Source organism: Hirundo rustica, chromosome Z (assembly GCF_015227805.2).
Source record: "Hirundo rustica isolate bHirRus1 chromosome Z, bHirRus1.pri.v3, whole genome shotgun sequence".
Taxonomy (NCBI): domain Eukaryota; kingdom Metazoa; phylum Chordata; class Aves; order Passeriformes; family Hirundinidae; genus Hirundo; species Hirundo rustica.
The window spans coordinates 28,374,727-28,397,765 of NC_053488.1; the positions used below are offsets into that span (position 1 = coordinate 28,374,727).

The 23,039-nt window shown below is 37.4% G+C and overlaps 1 protein-coding gene across 1 annotated transcript in view; it reads right to left on the bottom strand.

Moving 5' to 3' along the window:
- Positions 1 to 4,564: 4,564 nt before the first annotated feature.
- PLGRKT (plasminogen receptor with a C-terminal lysine) overlaps positions 4,565 to 23,039 on the bottom strand; it is a 34,326-nt gene continuing 15,851 nt past the window's right edge. The window contains exons 2-4 of the mRNA XM_040090479.1: positions 11,347 to 11,477; positions 10,297 to 10,406; positions 4,565 to 6,038 (exon numbers count right to left, since the gene is read on the bottom strand). Coding sequence (XP_039946413.1) covers positions 5,917 to 6,038; positions 10,297 to 10,406; positions 11,347 to 11,477 — 363 coding nt within the window. The 3' untranslated portion in view covers positions 4,565 to 5,916. The remainder of the gene's footprint in view (positions 6,039 to 10,296; positions 10,407 to 11,346; positions 11,478 to 23,039) is intronic.

Here is a 23,039-nt window from a genome sequence, read left to right on the forward strand (position 1 = left end):
CGCGCCGTCCCCGTCCCGCGGGCGCTCTCCCAGCAGACCCGACGGCCGCCGCAACCCACAACGCCCCCGACCGCGGCGTCCAGCCCAGCGCCGTCGCTGCTCGCCGCCTGCCTTTTATGCGCTGCGAGCGAGAGGCGCTGAGTCACGTCACCGCCCCGGGCCCGGGACCCCTCCCCTTCTCCGGTGCCGCGGCTGTCGTCTCCCGCCGGGAGGTCCCCGCGCCTGAAAGAGCCGTCGAGGATCCCTCGGGCGACGCCTTCCCCTCTTCCTGCCCCCGCTAGCTGTCGCGGCTCTTCACGCCGCCGTGCACCTGATCTTCGGCCTCCCCTCTCGGGCTCCCGGCCCCCGCACCTACCTGGAGAGACGCTCCTTTTCCTCCGCCAGGGGCGGGCCTCAGCAGTTCCTGTTTCTGGCCAGGTAGCAGCGCCGATGCCCTTGCGTATAGCTTCGAAAACGTGAAAAACTTAATCTCCACTGTTTTTTCCCCTTGCAGGCCTAGAATCTCCATAACTATCTCCATAACTATCTCTGTGTCCTAAAAAATGTTGGCTGACATAAAAAGACAAAAACAAGCGAAGTCAAAGAAATGCACTTTCAAGGAACTACTTCAGCTGTGGATACTTGAAGGGGTTATTTCAAAGCCTGGATTCCTCTCAGGTTTGTTATAGTGGAGGCTTGAGTTCACTGGTAAGCCATAGGTGTCTAAAGGTCAGAGATACCTTGACTCCATTGTGGGCATCCTAGAGATTTGGAGCTCCACATCTGTGTGTTTCCCAAGTACGGCCCAGCAGGCTCTTGCCGACAAGGGTAGTGGTCTTTGGACTCCGTGCAGAACAATGCACTCGGTGAAAGTAAACTTGACTTCTGGACTTGTTTGTTGGCTTGTGGTTTTGTTTTTGTTGATTTTTTTTCCCAGCACAATAGGACAAGAAGTGGTTGTTGTCACCTTTTATAAAAAGTTATACTGTGAAGAACCAGAAAAGTTCATCTCTCTTAAAATACTTTGAAGCTGTTGTCTATGGATCCTTTTGCATGAGGGCGATGCTTTCAATCCCTTGAGTACTGTTGGCATATTAAAAACCCCTCAAAACTCAACCAAGAAGGAGAGCACAGAGAAGACATATATCTGTATGACATAAGATGTATGATTCACTTGTGCTGGCAGAGAAGCTAAAGCAGAGACTCCAGTCTCCTCTTCAAGGAGGACTTGGGGGTTTTGCACTGAGCTGGATCTAGAACAAGGCTGTGGAGGTCTAAAATAGTCATTGTGGTTTAACCCCAGCCAGCCACCAAGCCCCACAAAGCCACTCGCTTATTCCCCCATTAGTATGATTGGGGAGAGACTTAGAAAAGTGAGAAAAGTCATGGCCGTTTAATAGGGAAAGCAACACCTGCACACAAAAGCAAAGAAAAATAGGAATTGATTCAGTACTTCCTGTGAGTAGGCAGGTGTTCAGCCAGCTTGGGAAGACAGATGACTTTGTTCCAAATGTACCCTCCTTTCTCCTTTCTCCTTCCTCCTTTTCCCCCCTACTTCATATAATGAGCATGATATCCCTTTGGTCATTTGGGGTTATTTGTCCTGGCCATACCTCCTCCCAAGCACACCCAGCCCTCTCACCAGTGTGGTAGTACCAAAAGCAGAAAAAGCCTCGGCTCTTATTTGTTCAGCAGTAACAAAAACATCTATTATCAACCCCGTGTTCAGTGCAAATCCAAAACACAGACCAATACCAGCCACTGAAGAAAATTAACTCTACCCCAGCCAAAACCTGAACAGTTTTCTTTTTGGTCCAGTCTAACATGTTTAAACAGTGGTACCTCTTCAACAGCAGGCACCATCATCCTGAATGTTGCTAGGATGCAATCTGAGAAGTGGAGGGAGCTAATCTGAAATTCCTGAACAACAAAGCCTTGATCTGTTCCTCCCTCAGTTCAAATCTTATCTACTACACTGTTATATACAGAAGTTGTGCAGGGGTAATTACAACTTGCATTTTGAGAGCAGCACCTTGATTTTGTTGGTCTTGTGGACTTTTTCTGAAAATACCATCTCATCAGGTGGACGTCTGTGTAGACTGTAAGTAGTCTTCTAGACAACAGATTTGTTTTTAGTGACTGGAAAGCTGTTGTAATGTGAAAAAGCACTACCAAGACAAGGCAAGAAGGAAAGTACCTCCTGAGCTGGGCAGTGAGTAGAAAAACTACTATTCAAAACAAAACACACAGAAGATTAACAATATAAATTTAATAAATCTGAAGTAACTATATAACTTCTTACTGATTGTTTTATAAAGAAGGAAAACCAACCGCAGAAAAAAGAAACTAATTTACATTCATCATCTATAGGATGTTTCAAGGCAAGGACATCCAGTGTACTGGCTCAATGCAAGTATTTTGTATCTTTCAATTTCTAAAAAACAGGTAAAGATAATTGTACTATTTCTCTCCTTGCACTAAATTATTAATCTGCTGAGCAACAGAAAAGTTTATAGAAGGTAAAGGAGGTTTCATGAAAACTGGGAGCTAAATAAAAAAGATATCCTTTAACAATATCTAAATAGCCTTAAATACCTTGAATTACAGCCTTATTCCCACAACTCCCAAATGTCAAAGAAAATCAGCAGTAAGACAAAAACTTCCTGATTTCATTAGACATTTTCCAGAGATTTAATTTCAAATTCATGCAATTCACTACTGCAAGAACAACCTAGTTTTTGAAAGCTGTCCAAACATGAATTTGAAGTATTTCTAAAATTTGCTTAGTAGCATACAGGGTTCTGCAAGAAATGGGAAATACCACTGCAGCAATGTTACCCAGCATTACCCAGTTTCTTTCATGAGAGGATTGTACAGTTTAGAAAACATCATGAAAGATATTTTTAAAGCTTAAGAAAGCTTATAATTAAAAAGTTAAGAAATCCATGCAGTTTTACAAAATGAAGTCCAAAGTTAATTAAGAAAATAAATAATAGTGCTGAAACAATCTTGTTTTTATACGTCTACATAAGTGCTTTCCCCCTTTTTTTAAAGCAGTATCGTGCAGTCAGCTATAAAATAACTCTTATGCATGTAGGAAGGGGCTATGATTTTCAACTTTCTTTATTGTAAGGAAGGGGCCCAAACTGGATGCTCCAAAGAGACTTTGCTTGTTTCTCCTCAATGCTCATATACATACACTATCACAACCAGATAAACAAGAGTGAGGTGGAGGCTCTTGTGGCTTGCAGGCGGCATGCATTTCCTTGGGCTCTGCACATGAGACATATCCATAATTAGAATACAAACAGGTTAATTTTGACATCCTAATCATGACTGACTTCTCACTTTTCCAGAACAATCCTGCACCAAATGATACTGATTCAGGATATAGGGCTATCAGACATTATAACCAGAAAAACTCAACAGAATTAAGGTGATAAGAGTAGTGCCTTCAGGCCAGAGTAAGCTCCTCCTGGAGCTGCTCTCATTTTTCTTCCCAGTGATTCATGGAAAAAAAGACAATTGTTGTGATATATTAAGGTAAGTCTAACCACTGAGGCCAGTGGAGCACAAATGACAGAAAGGAGCAGGATGTTTCAGGGGCTTGTATTTCTATAACAAATACAATGATTATGGACAACCTGTGCTGTAAACACGTATTTCCCCCAAGTAAACCTTGTCACTGATAAGCTCCTGGTTTCCTTCATTGTCATCTGAAGGAAGTTATACCATTCAATTATTCTTTTTAAGTCACTGTGTTACAGATATGATGGCACACAGCACATGCAAGCATTTTGATTAATATGCTGGCAGTAGAATAACTAACTCTGCAAAAAGGACTACCATCTTCAAAACGAAAGCATGCATTTAAAAAAAAAAAAAAAAAAAAAAAGGCAAACAGTAAAAAATAAGGGCAATAAAGGTGAGTAGCCCTTAACTCCCTGATGATTTTTGACCCATTCTATGTTGCCCATTTAAATCTACTTCTGGGTTAGACCGTCTTGCTTACAGCCTTTTCCTAATTAAATTTGGTAATTTTTACTGATACTGTGTAATACTGAATTAATTTCTGTCACATTTTAATGTGGAGTCTTGCAAGAGATTAATGTTACTGATCTAAGTTCAAACTTTGGGAGAAACAAATCAAATTAATTTGGATGGAGTAATATATAGCTACCCTATTATCCCCTAAAACTGCTACCTGGACCACTATTTTGCTCCCTTAACACTGACTTTTCATCAAACACAATAGCCAGGAATCTGTCACAAGCACACAGATATTGATTCCTAATTCACAGTGGATACGATTAGGATATTTCCTACTTTTCTAGATTTGTAAGTAAAACTGTTGTATATGGCCTGTTAAAATCATTCTCTTCTGAAAACGTCTTTCATAGGATTAAAATGTGGGCTAAAAGGCACGGATAGAGACATAGAAATACCCGAAAAGGCTGGAAGAAAAAGTATCAATAGATGAGAGATATCAAAACATACAAAACTTGTTCAAAATGAAAGAATGGTGGGCTTCAGAACTTGAAGGAAACATAGCAAACACTCCGTTATTCAAAGCAAAACAAGAAAGTGGAGTACTTGTGTTCATTTTATTACAAGGACTATTAAAACACATCACATTTGAAATCAGCTACAGACTGTATGCATTGTTAACATGCAGAGGACAGAACCAGTTACAGAAGTGACTGAATGCAGAAGTGAATGCACTTTCAGAAGTCAAACTTGGAAACTGCTATTAATTTCTTCTGTATTGAGAGGCTTTCATTTCATTATATATTTGCCTGTCTTTCTGTAACAATATTGTAAGTTTCATTAAGTAGTCTTCAAAGTCATATTTGGGGCATTATTTCCAGCTGGAATTTAATTTTTAAGTCAACAAATTGTCAGTACAGACTTCGGCTTAATTCATTTTTGGATGCTTTTTGAGCATTTGTTTTTCATTCCGTAATTAGATTAATGCTAGAAGAATTTCCATCCAAACCACAAAATAATCTGTTTCTAAACAAGATTTCCAATACAGAAAGTTGTTTTTTTTTCCACGTATGACATCAGAATATTAAAGTATACTAAAACTATATTCTCAGTATATACCATGCTAGAATAAAGGCATGTAAAAAATCACTCAGTTTTTCAGTACTTTTAAGACCACTTGGATCTACTCATTACAAAAACATACATTAATAATTTTGCTTGCTGTTAGCCCAAGTTAATATTCATCTTAGTAGTGAAACTCTGATTTCAGTTATCAAAAACCAAATTATCCTGAGTTTCAGAATGTCAAACAAGCATGAAAAATATTTGGGACATAGCTACATAATTTCTTTCCTCTTTTTCAGAAACTATCTCCGCTCATACTTTAACGCAGTCTTCTCTAACAGCTGCAAGTTATGTGTTTACTTCTGAACCTGCTTCTGATAAAAGCTGTTTATTCCAGAATTTGAAACAGAGATGGTGAGTTCACTTGCCTAAAGAACAGCAAATAAAAAGTCTTATTTTTCAAAGAATTGACTGCTTGCTCCTGACTTGAAATTGGGCTGTGTATCCTGAAATAGATCTGAAAATTGTATATATTTATTTATATAATTTATACATCTATACAAACTTATAACTACCAATTACCATATCCTTATTGATTATACTGAACTTGGTCAGTACCAGCTATTTTTACTGCAGGTGAATGTTATTTTCAGACTCTTAATACACTGTGCAAATTTGATATTTCATTATAAACAAGGGAAATATACTACATAATAATGAATGTTTTTAAGAGATACATATAGTATGAAACCAATTGCTTTAGAAAGTATTTTAAAAATTAATTAAATTTTGATTTTATAGGAGCTGATAATCTTATCAAATTGTAATTATTTATTTATGTTGAAATGCAGTATTGTAATCATATGTAGCTTCAATACCATCTTCTTATTTTTCTATGAAGAAATTGCTCTGAGATGTTCTGATTTTCTCCAAATCTTCAAATGTGAGACGTCCTTTTGGCAATTCTAGCAAAGTGCTCTGTGTGTCAAGTATGTTCTCTGCTTCACCTTAAAAAAAAAAAAAAAGTTCATTTCCTCAGCATTACAGCTAGAAAGCAAAGGAAGGGAAAAAAAGCAACTTAAGAAAACTGATGTAGCCATCCTTGTTTGGACCACATTAGCAAAATAGCAAATCATAGCTATATATTTTACAAACAAGCTGGTGTCAATTCATCAGCAAAGTTGTCTCTAAGGAATTTTGGAGTGGAATTAGGAATCTGAGCAGAAAGTGTATCAGACATACACAAGAAGGTGTACACATAAGCTTTAACAAGTGAACTTGTACACAGTATCACAGAAGTACCATATTTGGACACAGCCTTTCTTCGTGCCTCAGGATGAGCCTAAAAGGTGTGAGAATGTGGCCAGTACAGGACTTGAAGAAGCAATGGTCAAAGCACACTGCTCACAAAAAGATTTGCTAAGACAGTTACCTAAACATGAAGCATACCAGGGAAAAGTTGTAGAGCACAGAATGCCCTGGGTAAGGCTGGAATGAAAACATGCAGGACAGAGAATCCAAAAAACAAAGATACAGACTGAATATCATACATAGGTTGTGGTGGTCCGATTATGATATAAGAAGAGATGAAGATTAGGCAAAGAATGCATTTGTTTTGGCTGATGCCATTTGGCACAATGCCAACAATCTTGTTTTTCTGTGCTTTAGTCTTGATCCTCATTGCAGTGGTTTGAAACAGTATTTATGTGTGATCAGCCTGACTGAATATTGCAATTCAGTAAAGATTGTAGTCATTCTATAAAACAGCTCAGAGTGCTGACATCTGCCAACTGTAATTTTTATAGTACTACAGTGCCTGGGACCATTGGTAATATCCAACACTGATTACCACTCCCACAATGTCAGTCAGTTGCATATAGCATCTGATTATGAAATAGCATAAGAGATCTTGGGGACAGAGATGTAGACACTCTGTGTGTAGGCAAATCTCTGTGTCTGTCCCTCACATGTACTAGAGGACATTGCCCCACTCACTGCTCAGGACACAAGGATTCAGCTATCTAAATCTTCAAAAAAGGTAGCCAGAGTTCCATTGCTTAGTGGAGAAGTTCTATGTGTTTAGAGGCTGGCCATAAAATCCATCCCCTCCTCTAATAATTTGTGTGAAAAACACCAGCAGTGTGTGCCTGGACTGGGAGGAAAAGCAAAGCAGCAAGGCCAAGAACACAGACAGCAGGTCCATGACAGATTCTTTGTGTCCTTAGAGGTTTAGAACACATGGTTTGATGGCTGTTCTGTAACCCTGACATAATGAAAATATTAGGTCCTGATACACAGCCCTGGAAAATTAGGGCTTCCCAACAGCACAAGCAGAACAGGTATTTTCCCTTATGCCTTCAGTTTTGAGTTTTAATTAGCCCAAGCTATAAAGCAGGAAAAAATACCATTCCAATATTTCAGTGTGGAAGAATACTAAAATAATGAGATAATTTTTGGTCAAGTAGGTTAGAGACAGAAGAAAAATTAACTGTAAGCAAGATCAGAGACAAAATGCCTAAGGAAAGAGAAACACTGAAACCTTTCAGGGTATAAAAAGATTCCAAAGGATGAAGGGCATCAGATGCAGGCCTATGTGATAAAGGTGGTTCATTTACAAAGTTCACCATGCAGCACAGAAATAACTGCAGATTATTTTAGGAGAGGGAATTTGCTATGAGGCTAATGGTAGGTATACCCTGGAAGAAAGAGACCAGTTAAAGAACAGTAAAGGCAATGGTGCATATGTTCATTATTACACCAGAAAGAATAAGCATGGCATGCACCAACAGAATAGATAGACAAGCAGAGAAGTGGTTGCAAAGGTACGTGAGTGAACACAGGGATCAGTTGAGTATTGAGAACAAGCATTGTGGCTCTAGGTCAATTGAGTCATAAAACCTTCTCTTCAACTACATAATTTTAACATTAAAATAAAAATGAACTCCTGAACCTGATTTCCAGACCAGATTCATTCTGGCTATTCCACTTCCTTTTAATCTAGTACTGATATTGGTAATTAACTTAATTTCCTTCTCTTACTTTCCTTTATCCTATCCTGTAAGAAGGATCTGTCGACCTAAACCTCTCATGTCTTTTTACAAAGCTAAACAAATTAATCTTTTTTTTTTTTTTTTTTTTTTTTTTTTCTCTTGCAAGGCAGCTTGTCATTCCCTAATAGTTTTAGCTCTTCCAGTATAATTCCAGATTTCCTTTACAGAAGTGATCTAAATTACATGTAAATTACCACAGGAGTTATTATTTTCTTGCACCTTCCCATCTGTACTCTATTTGGACTAAGGTTTTGAAATATGCATCCCCGGAGGTATTCAAAAAACCTTTTGGACATTTTCCTGGGCAATTGGCTATAGATGCTCCTATTTGAGTAGGGGGCTTGGACCAGACAACCTTCAGAGATCCATTCCAATCTCAACCATGCAGTGATACTAGAAAATCTCACTTGATATTTCTAGACATTGCTCAACTCTCAGTTTCACGACACTATTGGATTATACTCATTCTGTGATCGTTGGCATTCAAGTTTTCCCTTTTTCTACCATTTCCATCTGGTGAGCTCTGGTGGTAGAAATCCCTATTAGACCCTAGTTTTTTGATGATAATTATCAAATTGAATCCTATTTTGTTGTCTCATTTCTTCAAACTGTCAGTTCTTCTTGCTCTACAATTTATTTCATTTCTGTTGATGACCTTAATCAAGTTTGTCACCCAAAGATTTGATCAGGATAACCTACTCATAATTTCAACTATAAAACAAATGAAGATCCAGACCAAATCTTGAGGAATATTGTTAATAGCCCAGCTGAAGCCTAACCTTCCTTTTCAAACACAAAATGTGACATAATTTCTTTACTCCCATGCTTACCTGTCTTCTGATTTCCATGTCTTTCATGCTAACTGAATCTTTAGGTAATACCACATCAAATGCTTTCAAGAGTTTATAATGGATCTATCACATTTCTTTTGGAAAAAAAAAAAAAAGAAAATTCTGGAAAAGACAGTTAGTTTCGCATACTCAATTTTATTTTCTATTTGGCTCCACTGTTTCTTTTCTGCAAAATATTTTCTCAAGTCTTGCATACTGCTGAAGTTCTAATGGAGCTGAAGTGATGAAGGTGACTTTTCCTATTTAGAAATCAATAGGACACCACATTGCTCCTCTTCAACCTATATAGGACCACATGGTACACAATAAACATGTTACATAAAAATCCTAAATTCCAAGTGCCAATTCTGCTCTGTGTGTACTGATCTCCCTTTCAACACTTTGATTTCCAAGAACTGCCCTTTCTTCCCTATGCTTAGCTGACTCTTCATATCAAAATCCAAAGAAGTTTGTTTAATACTGTTGAGGAAATGTTCACAGGTATACATTCCTGCAACACCTAAATGTATTTGCACCTGCATGAAGCAGGAACAACAGCAGATTTTGTCTGATTAACCTACCGCTATTTTCAATGAAGCTTACAGAGTTAGGAAACCTAAGTGTTAGATCTGGAGGCTAAAGACTAAGAGCTGAAACAGATTTTTATTTTGTTTCAATATGGTTTGTGCCAGTAGCAGACAAGACAACCAAGCTAGACAATTGACAAGCTAAGACAATTTGTGAAGGTGACAAGCCATGGCCGGATGCTGTCTTCACTTACAGGCAACACTTACTGAGCCAGTCTACTTCACTAGGAATCAGAGTTAAGAAACGTATGACTATAAACTTCAACACAATGGATATCATTTAATCACACAGACAAGGGACAACTATGAGGCAAGACCTCCCTTTCTGAGACTCACCTTTCTTCAGTCTTAGCAGCACACTGCAGTGAGATCATCACCTGATGACTGTGTTTGGTCATGAAGGTAAAGCCATGATTCATTTCTGTGTTCCTTTATCTTATAATCCCTAACCTTTTCCCCAAAAAACAACACTGGAGTGGAATACAGAAGGAAATAACTTGATCTGTCATTTCTCCCAAATATCCAATTCTTACATCAGCTGTATTTATAACCTTAGCATTCAAATATTTTGAAACAAGAGGAGAAAATGACAGTCTTAACTGAAAAGAAATGCTGTAAAAGTACAGTGAGTACCCTTGACTAGAAAAATATCTGATTTTAACAGAAGGGAAAAAAAGAGACATAATATTTTTGTCAATAAACCACCACCCAAATATCTATTACAAGTTTTTTCCAAGTAATTTAAAAAACATAAGATTATCTGAAGCTTGGTTCTACATGAGAATAGGACAGACTTACCTTTGATCCTTTGCAACAGTGTCCCATAGCCCATATCATAATGATAGGAAAATACGAAGCTTAAGGGAAGCATTGGGAGTAAAACTAATGGGTTCTTCCTTTTTATTGCTCTGTGCAAGAAGAAAGAAAAAAATAATTGGATATTCAGGACATCAACCCTGTTACTTTAGGCTGACCTTGACTGTCTAGGACTTCTGCATCCTTCTAAAATCTCTAATCAAAGAACAAGTCTTAATTTCCTCAGAAATGTTTGTCTTTTGGTTGCCTTCTTTCTCAGCCCAAGAGTATGTTAAAAATGCAACAGTGATTTTTGAATATATCTAACAAATACGGGATGATCTAACTCATTTAGCATGCATGTGCAGTCACAGATACCCAGCCACCTACAACTCATAACACTGTAGCTTCTACATTCATTTACAAATGCATCTGATTCTACTGAGGATTCCATAATGCATAAGGTGCATTTAATCTTCACTATGTACACAAAGCAACAAATATTTCCTACATCCCCTCTAAACATGTTACAGCACAAGAAAAACATCAGCCAAATGCACTGTAGGGCAAGTTCTTCCCTATGCAATAGGTTTTACTAGCCAGGCTTCTTTTTCCCTTGCGTCAGTTGATTCCAATTTAAGCGAACAGACTTCAGAATATGTCCACTTGTTCACTGCCTTAAAAAAATCCAGATGGAGGACATACTACTCACTAACAGTTCATTAAATCTCGGTACAGACAAGAAAATAGCATGGCTTTTAAATACTCTCTCCTCTTCCACACACAACTTTTATTTTACGCTGGACTTTTGGTACTTCAGATATATCATTTTATTGTCAGCTCACATTTCTGCTTTTAAATAAATATGCAGTACAGACATAACCAAAACACATTCAGAAGCAGACAGAATTCAGAGTCCATATGTCATTTGATCAATCTCTGAGCAATTACTAAATAAAAATAACTACTTCTTGTAATGCAAAAGCAAGATGCAGCAAAACAGAAATACATAATGTAACATATTTATATTTTGTTAGGGAATAAAATTCATACCCAGTTGTTAAAACTACAGCAGCAAGTCCACAAAATGTCCCAAAATATTTGAGAAATTCTCGTGTCCAAGCAATCTGCATGGCTGTTTGTCTCTCTCTCATCAGGTTTTGCAGTATTAGTTGCCTTTCCAGCTAAAGAAGGGAGACAGGTTAAACAAAATTAAATCATTAATTTATCTTAAAGACTGACTAAATCTCTCAGAGTTCTATAAATCTAAAACACTAACTAAGAAAGCAATCTTTCATGGCTTTTGATTGAGAATGGTCTTCTTCCATAACAGTTTATACCAAGAAAACATTTCAGTCAATTAGCAAATGCTTTTATGCAGAATTTTTCTAATTGTGCTTCTCAAGGTCCAGACAACCAAAACTGTTGTGCTAGATTTTGAGAGGTACCCAAGTCTCAGCAAGACTCTCTAGATTAAGATTCTCTGACCTTCACATTTCCTTGGTGATCCATAGAGTACCTGCTTTCCCAATTCATTCTGGGATTATTTCTAATTTAGTTGTAGTAATTTTAGAGTCAATCTTGTAACCTCTTTGCCCTTTGAGGATTTCGTCTTCCTCACGATGCATCATAAAGCTAATAGCTCTTCTGCAACACCACAGCTACAAATACAGAAAAACATTATGAAGACAACAGATCTTTTATAGATACCAAATATATATTAAAGTCCATAAGGAAACACTTCTGTAACTAAAATTAAAAAATAATAATACAAAAAAGTACAGTCTAGTCAATATATTCACATGTCTAACTAGAACTTTCTACGGTACAGAAGAATAAAAAAGCAAACAATTAGGTGTTTTGTGTTTTTTGGTTTTTTTGGTGTTTTTTTTTTTTTTTTTTTTTAATTGCATGCCCCATCTAAACTTACTGGTACATTTTCACTAAGTAAGGTAAATTCAGTATTTCTCAAAAGTTCCTCTCAACTGCACAGAATACAAAAAATAATTGCCTTTTTTAAAGTGATGAAAAAAATAAGAATCATGCCAAAAATAAGAAGTCTGAATCCAGAGTGGAGAAGTTAGTTAACAGAGCACTAAGTCTTCCTCACAGCAATGTTTGTAATTCATCTTGTGAGGTAAAAACAGAGTACTTTGGTTTGTATGTTTAGGCTAGGTGACCGAGTTGGATGAAAAGTTCAACAAGATACAGAAAACAGAATACCAGCTGCCTAGAAGAGCGTATTCTAGGGAAGAAAGAACAAAGAGTAAATTCAGAAAGTTCTCTTCTAATGAATCCCTAAAAGTAATTAAATATGTTCTTTCTTCTGCTTTCTAATTCAAGAATAATTTAAAGGATTTGTAATTACTTCAGGTTTCTACCCATTTATTCATCTCCATTACTATTGATTTAGCCTGAACAGAACAATTTCTGTTAAATTGTTACTAATTATTTTATCAGACTATGTTGATTTTGCTATCTTATTTACAAGTTCATTCACTACCTAGATAGGTAGAAATAATTTTGAGACCGCATAATGAAAAAAGGACAGATCTAATTACATATAATATTACACAGTAGGAAAAACAACATTCACTATAGTCTCACAGTACTATTTCATCTGTTTCTCTTTCCTCAAGACTTACACTGCAATTGTTGTTCTCACAAAAAATATCAACAGGCTTTACTTTTCTGATAGCCATAATTTTCAGATTGCCTTTTTTTTTTCCTAAGAAGAAGAAGAAGTAATTATATAATGGCTGACAAACCACTTAATAAAATATCAAAATAATTAGATTTTATTTTTTCACCTACATGACAGTTAGAAATTCTAAAATAAACAAGTACGCTGCCCATTAATTAGACCCATTTTGGTCCCAAATATCCTAAGCCTGGCAAATTGCTGAGGGCTGGCATGATAAGATAAAATAATGACATGTAATATCCATTTAATGACTTTATTTTCATCTTCAGTGTGATTATAGATGTAGTTTCCACATATGTGAAAAGTATTAAGGGATCCTTTGTTTGCCTGTCAGCACAGATAAGGGGCTGTGCTTCCAAGATGCACAGTATTACCCTAAATGAGCTTCAATTTGAAGAAGCACATGGTAAGGAAACGGAAAGAGGATATGCAGATGAAATATAGATCTTGCTAAAAGGGAACAATGGAGTAGAAGAAAAACAATTTAACATGCCCAGTGTTTAGAAAGAAGTAAGCATGGTATTAAAAAAGGCTGTAAGTTCAATCTTACAAAAGTAAACTAAAGTATCCTAACATGATTTCTATAAAAACAAATATACACAAAACACAACCCGCCCCCCTCCCCCCGCAAAACCCCAACAAAAATCCCCTCACTCTTTGGCAGCTCTTTAAAACCCAAGTGCTGAAAGAAAAAGATAAGTCATAACAATAAAGTCAAACAAACACCATGCTGCAGGAGACTGTCATATCAAATTCCAGAATCCCAAGGGTACTTTCATGTATATCTACAAGTAGTTCATATAAATAGCCTTCTATAATTGAAAACAACTTTTTTTCTATGTTATAGATGGCAGCCAGATAACATTATCAAACATTTTTTAATATTCTTTTCTAACTACGTCTTTTTTAATTTCACTTGAGAGAAACAACCCTCAGCTTTCTCCATCCAAAAATAAGTGGTGGAATGAAATGCATAGAGAAATACCCATAATTCCTTTCCTTTACGCAAACTTCTTCCATGTAGATGTCAAATTATAACCAGATGAAACATAATACCGTGTTTAAATTAATTTCTTAAAACAACAATAAAAAAAAATGTGTTGGAGGGAAGCTTTAGAATTATGCATTTTAGAGATGAACATTCTCTGTGTACATGGGGAAATGTGAAGCCAAGAAACAATGGTTTCAGAGGAATACTAATCCACAGAAGGCAGTAAAAAGCAGGTCTAGTGACATTTGGCTAAAAGAAGAATTCAATTCTCGCTATTACCAAAGTTTCATGGTATTACAATGAATAGTTTACAAGACTGTTTTGTCCATAAACTTACAATGTAGCATCAAGAAAGCCCTGAGATATGTTTGGGGATCCTAAGTAATCTACAGTACTGATGCAGAGATTTGTAAACCAATTTTTATTTAGTCATAATTTATACAGTGAAAACAGTAACAATACATGAACCTGTGCACCAAAACCCCTTTGAACTTAAGTGGTTTTATGAGAAACCCAGGATTGCCTCTCTCAAATGCCAGAAGTTCCCTTTGTTCTGTACTCCTTTATTCCAAAAAATCTTTATTTATGCTTTCTAAAACTGCTATAGCATGTCCAGACCTGACATCTGATCAGTTAAATAGGCTTAAAAGCAATGCTTGACTGTAAATGAACATAAAACTTCAAATGAATTTTGGATGCTCTAAGTGTCAAAATTAAACGCCTACATGGACACTCAGGCAACTCCTCTGAACTAGTCTTTTAAAAATTCAAACAATTCATGGGCAATATCCTTATGCTTATCCATTTAACATGCCATTCTTAAATGAATATCTGTAACTTGAGTAGTTTTGAAGGACCAAGATATCCTGATGTCCTGAATTCACACTGGTGAACATCTACCGGTAGATCTTAAGGCAAAACTAATGCCTTAAGCAACTGCCTTAAGTTGACATTAAGCCAGTCAGGATTTGAAAACATATGTATATGGGAGAAGACTCAGGAGTCTACCACAAAAAATGACTCAGAATTAGATGAAAGAAAACCAAATCCTGTTTGACTGCAGTGCAAATCAATATCCCATTTTCAGCTGTTAATTTCCTAGTAATTGTGTCTTATTTTCCTCAGCATGTGTTCTATTGAAAATGTCAGTCACACTGGGATAGTGAAAGACTTCTGATCTATTAACATGCAGATTTTATGAAAAATGCCAAGTCTTACTCTCTTAGGACTTAGTTTACAGTAATTTTTAAAATTATTTTTCTCATTTTGGCAGAACAGAAGTAAGAATTAAGAACAGTAGGAATTTATTTTTACTACAAAATATTTTATAGCATTTTATAGGTAGTAAGACAAGAAAAAGTATATCATTCAGACTTAGCAGAGATGGGCTGTAGTTTATTTAGAAAAATCTTACTGATGGGAGAAGTTGATTATTGAGAAAACAAGCCACAGGTGCACATCACACGTATCACATGAACAACCATTCACCATCCAAGTGCCATGTCTTAGAGAATAAATTCTACCTCAGTCTAAATACAAAAATGGCGCATCTAAATAGCCATAAAAACTTCAGTAGGAATGATTTACGTGACTATACTTGCACAAAGAAGTACAGATAAAGGGTCTCAAGTGCAGCTTTAGCACAGGAGGAAGAGAGATACTGTGTTTCTTAGCCAGGTTACTGTGCATTGCACAAAAGACCTGAAGCTGTTATGTGGATACATGGGTGGACATCCAAACATGCTTTTCAATTTCTTGTATCCTACAACAGTCAGACCACGAATTTATAGACATAGTTAATATAAAAATAAAAAAGTGACAATTGCAAGTTTTATATTGGCAAGAAATATTGATTACATAGTTTTAAAATTTAAGTATAGCATTCCAAAATAAATGGGTACTAGTAGCAAGTGACATTTTAAATTTTATAACACTCTCAAGAGGACCCAATTAGAAATATCTTTCCCATCTTTTCTTTAAATACAGCTAGTAGTTTCTCAACACTGTGTGAGCAACTGTAAGGACTGATTGGGATTTTGAAGTCTGCCACATAGAAACTGTTATAGTAAAAGGAAATCAATGTTACAAAATGAATCATGACAGATGAAGAGAAGTGAGGCACAGAGGAAAAAGGTCAGTTACCGTGAAACTGATAATGTTAATAAACTAGTCAGTGGTAACCATCCTTATCATTTCTACTGATTATTCTTCAGACTGCCACAATGATATAAGTCAAACCACATAAAAGCATTTATACTATCATTTCATTGATAAAAATACAGTAGGAGAAAATTCTCATCTGAAATAATTTAATCATATTTGACAACTTGCAAAAACCCCCCAAAACAAACAAACAAACAAACAAACAAACAAACAAACAAACAAACAAACAACCCCCCAACCAAACAAAAAAAAAAAAACAACCCACAAAACCAAACCAAACCAAAACAAAGAAACAAAAAACCAAAACCAGAATGAAACCAAACCAAACAAACAAAACACAAAAACCCCCCTGTCTGGATTACAAGCCACTAAAAATTTCTTATACTTTAGACTCTTAGCTTGTTTTCTCTCTTCCATGTTCAGATGCTGTAGATGGAGTGGATGTTTCTTTGGTTTCGTACCCCCAAATGAGATGGAATGTGGTATACAAATACTCAATAGAAATGAAAAGCAAAGCCAGTGCAAAATGCTCTCTTCTTCACTGTCCACATGTATTAGACATAATTTCACTGATGTATTTTGTGTGAGTCTATGTGTCTATGGAGAGGAAGACACAGTAATTACCACTCAATATAGAGTCAATTTGTAACACAATATTCTTAATGGCTCTCCTGGGAGATATGCTCTTTTACCCAACCTGTATAAAACATTGGGCAGGACAAACACTTAGCTTGAAAGCAGTCATGACAGTAAACCTATAGAGAACATTAAGACATACTGACATCCTGGTAAACAGATTTGGACAGGAAAAGGATTAACTACCTTATAAGAAATAATCAGATAAACACCATCTCTCCTTAAGTTCTGAAACCCAGTATCTAAAAAACCTGAAAATTGAAGAAACTTTTGGAATACCCTTACACTAATGTTAAAAGAGCTCTCCAGTTTTGTCACAGGTTAATACATCTGTTACAGGCCATGGCTATTCTGTCTAAATAGCTTATTTTCCCTTACGGTTTTTCAATGTTCAGACACTCTGAAAGTGTTCTTTTAACAATTTCTAACTTCTAACTTCTGAGCGCTCAGATGTGCAATGAGAAATAAGGCTTAACTTTTAAAAAAAAGTGCCAATCATACATACAAAAATCTACAAATCCCTTCGAAAACATATATGAAAGTTAGTGCACAGATAGTACAGCTACACGTGGCATTTCATCATCAGATGAAAGATTAAAAGCTCGTGTGACTTATTCTTGGTGTCATTCTTTCTAATCAATGGGTAAAACCAGAAGATGCTGCAAATGGTTGTTTGGCAAAAATAAATGAAAAATAGAATAGTGATACCTATCTTTACACCTCCATTGTAAGCCACCAAAGTGCAATACAGAGAGGACAACTTAAAATAATTACACAGTGTCTGCTTGGTTCTATGACCAGCATGCCCAAAGACATCTCAGGAAACGGGCCTTTAGATCAAACAATTAAAATAAATCAGACCTAAGCATTTTATCCTGCTGCTTCAAAGATTGTTTGCAGATATTTTTCACATCAAGTACACAGAACAATTAAAATTATTAGCACTGCAGAAATTGCACTCTTTCAAAAGAAAACTTAATTTTTAAAGCTTCTCCAAAAAAGATTATTAATTACTTATAAGCAAAGAGTTATCAGAAAAAGCAAAGGGTCTCACAACATTATCTGCAAGTCAGAATGTAAACTGCACTAAAAAAAAAAATCACACAGAATCACAAAATATTCTGAGTTGGAAGGGCCCATGAGGATCAAGTCCCAACCCTTAATTAATGGTCATGGATCAAACCCACGACCTTGTAGTTATTAGCACCAAATCCTTTATATTCCTTTTGTTGTCAATAAGGTACTGAAATTACACTCTGCATAAAGAGAAAAGAATATCAAAAGCCCTTAAATCCATGTGAGATTTTGTGCTGTACAAAGGAGAGACTCAATCTAATGGGCAAACCATGAAGGTAAAATTTCTTGGCAGTAACCCAGCATTCTTATTTTTCTTCTCTGTGGCTTTTAGGCAACAAACGTGCAGCAGAGTCCAGAAGGGCATCCACCACCTGCATTTAATAATCTTCTCTACAAGAGTAATTGAAGTTTAAAGGTAGTTCCCAGTGTTCAGAATTCTCAGAAGTTTTATACAAGCTTTATAGAGACAAACTAAAGTCATTGAACAGCCAGTTATCTAAAAAGCAGGTACCAATGCTGTAGGAATAATAAAATAGATCAAGACATATAAAACAAAGAGTTAATGCCACAATATCATGTAATTTCAATATCTGACTAATAGCTAATAACTAATAACTGGCTAAGACTGATAACTGAATAAGAGCCGGGTTTTTGTTGGTGTTGGTGTTTTGTGGTGGTTGTGGTGTTTGTTTTTTTGTTTGTTTGTTTTTTTTTTGTTTTTTTTTTTTTTGTTTTTTTTTTTTGTCCTCCAAACTTAATATTCAGGAAATAGTATTTCAGAGAATGCAAGTAAAGACCACTTCAGTGGACTTCACAAAGGACTAAAATGACAAGTTTGCTCTACTAAGAGGAAAGGATTTATAGAAAATTTGTTGTATCACAGGAACCAGCTTCACAAGGCATTTTTTCTTCTGAGTCAGTTAAATTCCTCCAACAAATTGAGACTAAACATATAAAGGTAAACTGGAGGTGCACCTCCAAGCAAGAAAAAATTTGCAAGCTGCATTCCCAATGATATGTACTAGTCACAGATATTCCCCCCCCCCCAAATATAATTGATTCTACTGAATAAATTTAATTAATATTTGTCTCAATACTAGTGCAGCAAACAGTCTGTTTTGCATCTTTTGCTAGTAGTCATTGCATGTTAGAAATAGCTATTAAAATCTGCTCTTTGTTAACCACTTCATTTATTTTTTTACAGTGATCACGCAGAGTATAAAATCTGTCAGCTAATACCGATCAAACTGGCTTTTTTCCTGCAAGACAGATGGTTCTAATCTTCCTCAGTACAGATATAATTTATCTTGTTCTGTTCCATTTGACACGCAGAAACTAATAAGGATATAGAATTGTTACCAGAGAGCATTTATCTCCCAGAATTAAGCCCAGTTCACCTAAGGGGCAAAACAATTTATGTAATGCTTCAAGACAAATGCATTAGTGATGTCACAAGTGCTACTAGTATCTTGTCAATAGAAAACAAATCCAGCTATTTCCCACGCCAAAGGGAAACAGATGGTAGTAATCTGGAAAGGCAAATCTTGCTTACATTTTACTTCATGAGAAAGAAAGGGAACAATTGTTTTCATTTTAATAGAACTGAAAAAAAAAAGTCCTTTTGACTAAATTTCACTGAAAACTTTTGGGAGGAAAAGGTTAGGGATTTACAAGATTCTGAAGAAATGACTCAGCATCTGAGACATTAAGAGAAATTAATTTTTTCAGGTATCATCATAGAGGTGGTTGATCTTTTACTAATAAAGATAAGGCGGCAAATCTCTGGATGGAAAAATGTCATCACACAAGACTTTATTAGGCACAGGAAGGACTGTAGAAACCTGTATCAGTACTCTCCTTTTTTCATCAGTGAAAGTGAAGAAGCAAGAAAAAATTTTTCTTCCTCAGAAACTCACTGGCATTTTAACATTAGCCATTTTTTCCTGCTGAGAGTCAAAACATAGCACACATATGCATTTCAAGCACCACTTCATTTTAAGATCAACTGATAAATAATAGATAGTATTTTGACTGAGTAATGGGTTAATTGAATTTATTGGGGAAAACAAAACAATAGGACCCCAAAATTGTATTTGCAAATCTAATCATATTTAAATAAAAGAGATGTCATCTCCCCCCTGCTGTTAGTCATACTTTCTCATACTCTTTTTCATTCCTACTTTTAGCTCATTACTCAAAAAGAGTCCCAGGATACAGAACCATGTGCAAGATGTGGGTCCCTACCAAGAACAAACAATAGGCTTATGAGGTGCAGGGCCAGGAGCTGGACATGATGATCCTGATGGCTATCTTTCACAGAATCACAGAATTTTTAGGTTGGAAGAGACCTTCAAGATCATCGAGTCCAACCCATCTCTAATACCTCAACTAGACCATGACACCAAGTGCCACATCCAGTTTTTTTTAAACATTTCTAGGGATGGTGACTCCACCACCTCCCCAGGCAAGCCATTCCAGTTACTTTATCACTCTTTCAGTGAAAAACTTTTTCCTAATATCCAGCCTATATCTCCCTTGTCACAGCTTGAGACTGTGTCCTCTTGTTCTGTCTGTTGGTGCCTGAAGAAAGAGACCAACCCCCAGCTGACCACAGCCACCCTTCAGGAAGTTGTAGAGAGTGATAAGGTCACCTCTGAGTCTCCTTTTCTCCAGGCTGAACAACCCCAGCTCCCTCAGTCGTTCTTCATACAGCTTGTGCTCCAAGCCCCTCACCAGCCCCGTTGCCCTCCTCTGGATGTGCTCAAGCGTCTCAATGTCTGTGTTAAACTGAGGGGCCCAGAACTGGACACAGCACTCGAGGTGTGGCCTCACCAGTGCAAGTATAGGGGAAGAATGACCTCCCTGCTCCTGCTGGCCACACCATTCCTGATCCAGGCCAGGATCCCATTGGCCCTCTGGGCCACCAGAGCACACTGCTGGCTCATGTTCAGCTGCTGGCACCAGCACCCCCAGGTCCCTTTCCTCCTGGGCACTGTCCAGCCACACCTTCCTCAGCCTATAACGCTGCAGGGGGTTATTGTGGCCAAAGTTCAGGACTCGACACTTGGACTTATTAAACTTCATCTTGTTAGACTCTGCCCATCTGTCCAACCCTTCCAGGACTTTCTGCAAAGCCCTTCATCCTTCCAACAGGTCGACACACGCTCCCAGCTTAGTGCCATCTGCAAATTTACTAATGAAAGACTCCATGCCTTCATCCATGTCGTCAATAAAAATATTGAACAGAACTGGCCCCAGCACAGACCCCTGAGGGACACCACTGGTGACTGGCCCCAGCTGGATGCAGCACTGCTCACCACCACTCTCTGGGCCCGGCCATGCAGCCAGTTCCTAACCCAGTGAAGAGTGCTCCTGTCCAAGCCATGGGCTGCCAGCTTTCCCAGGAGTGTGCTGTGGGAGACAGTGTCAAAGGCATTGATGAAATCCAAATAGACAACACCCACAGCCTTCCTGCATCCACCAGGCGGGTCACCTGGTCATAAAAGGTGATCAGGTTGGTCAAACACGACCTACCCCTCCTAAACTGTGCTGGCTGGGCCTGAGACCCTGGCCATCCTCTAAGTTCTGTGTGATGGCACTTAATATAAACTGTTCCATTATTTTGCCAGGTACTGAGGTCAGGCTGACTGGTCTGTAATTACCAGGATCCTCCTTTGCACCCTTTTTGTGAATGGGTGTCACATTGGCCAGCTTCCAGTCATCCAGAACCTCACCAGTGAGCCAAGACTGATGGCAGATGACTGATGGCAGATGATGGAGAGTGGCTTAGCAAGCTCATCTGCCAGCTCTCTCATCACTCTGGGATGGATCCCATCTGGGCCCACAGATTTATGGATATCCAGGCATTTCAGTAGTTCTCTGACTGCCACCTCTTCAATAATGAGGGGACCATTCTGCTCCCTGACACCATCTACCAGCCCAGGAGGGCAGTTGTCTTGAAGGCAAGTCATCTCCTCACTAAAAACTGAGGCAAAGTAGGCATTAAGCACTTCTGCCTTCTCCTCATCTGCAGATATTAAGTTCCCTCCCTTGCCCAGTAAAGAACAAAGGTTGGTCTTACCCTTCCTTTTAGCATTAATATATTTGTAAAAACATTTTTTATTATCCTTTACAGAAGTTACCATTCCAAGTTCGAACAGAGCTTTGGCCTAATTTTTTTCCTACATGCTTTAGCAGCTCCCTCAAATACTTCCTGAGAGACCTGACCCCCCTTCCAAAGCTGATACATCCTCTTTTTATTCCTAAGTTCCTCCAAAACCTCCTTGCTCATCCAGGCTGGACGTTTACCTTGTCGACTTGTCTTTCGGCACACAGGGACAGTCTGTTCCTGTGCCCTCAGGATCTCTGTTTTGAGGCAAGCCCAGCTTTCCTGAACTCCTTTGTTTTTAAGGGCTGATTTGTGAATGCATGTGACATGATTTCTGCATACAGTGTAAAATGCAGACATGTTTTGCCACAGGCAAGAGCTGAAGAAGACATGAAAGCACAGAACACTAGAAAACTATTTTTAGAAGTAGAAATCTTATGATTTATAATTTGAATGAACTAAGTAAAATGTTTTTCCTGCAAGAGATAAATATGTTTGGCATTTCCATGTTGTGTCTAAAGAAAATTTCACTTACAGAAGAAAATGCTGTATAATTCGTATCTATGAAAAGGCCTTACTGCACTAGAGGATGAATTTTGCTAGCAATGTTTCGTACTCTCTGCCCACTAACTGCACAATGTTAACTAACTGAGGAAGAAATGCCTTTAGTTTTTATTTCCTTTATTAATTTGCATCACTGCCAAAACTTCAAAAGAAGCTGTTAAAGTGGGGAAAAACAATCAACCATGAAAGAGAAAGGAGAGGGGAGGGGAAGAGAAATGTCCACTGAGGTACCAAACTATAGAGGATCTTCCATACCACCATCTGGTCCTCATTAGTACAGGATAATGTAGTTTTATCATGGCTCAAAATAAACAAAGATGATGTTAGGGACTCCAAAAGAAATAAAATATTTAAAAAACCAAGGAAAGATTACCATGGATTTTCAGGGGAAAAAAAAAAATTACTACCACAGCATTGTCAAAACACAAAAAGAAGCCCTTACTTTTCCAGTTTTACTTGTTTTTGACTTTTCTTAACTAAGGAGTATAGAATCTTTTCATGCC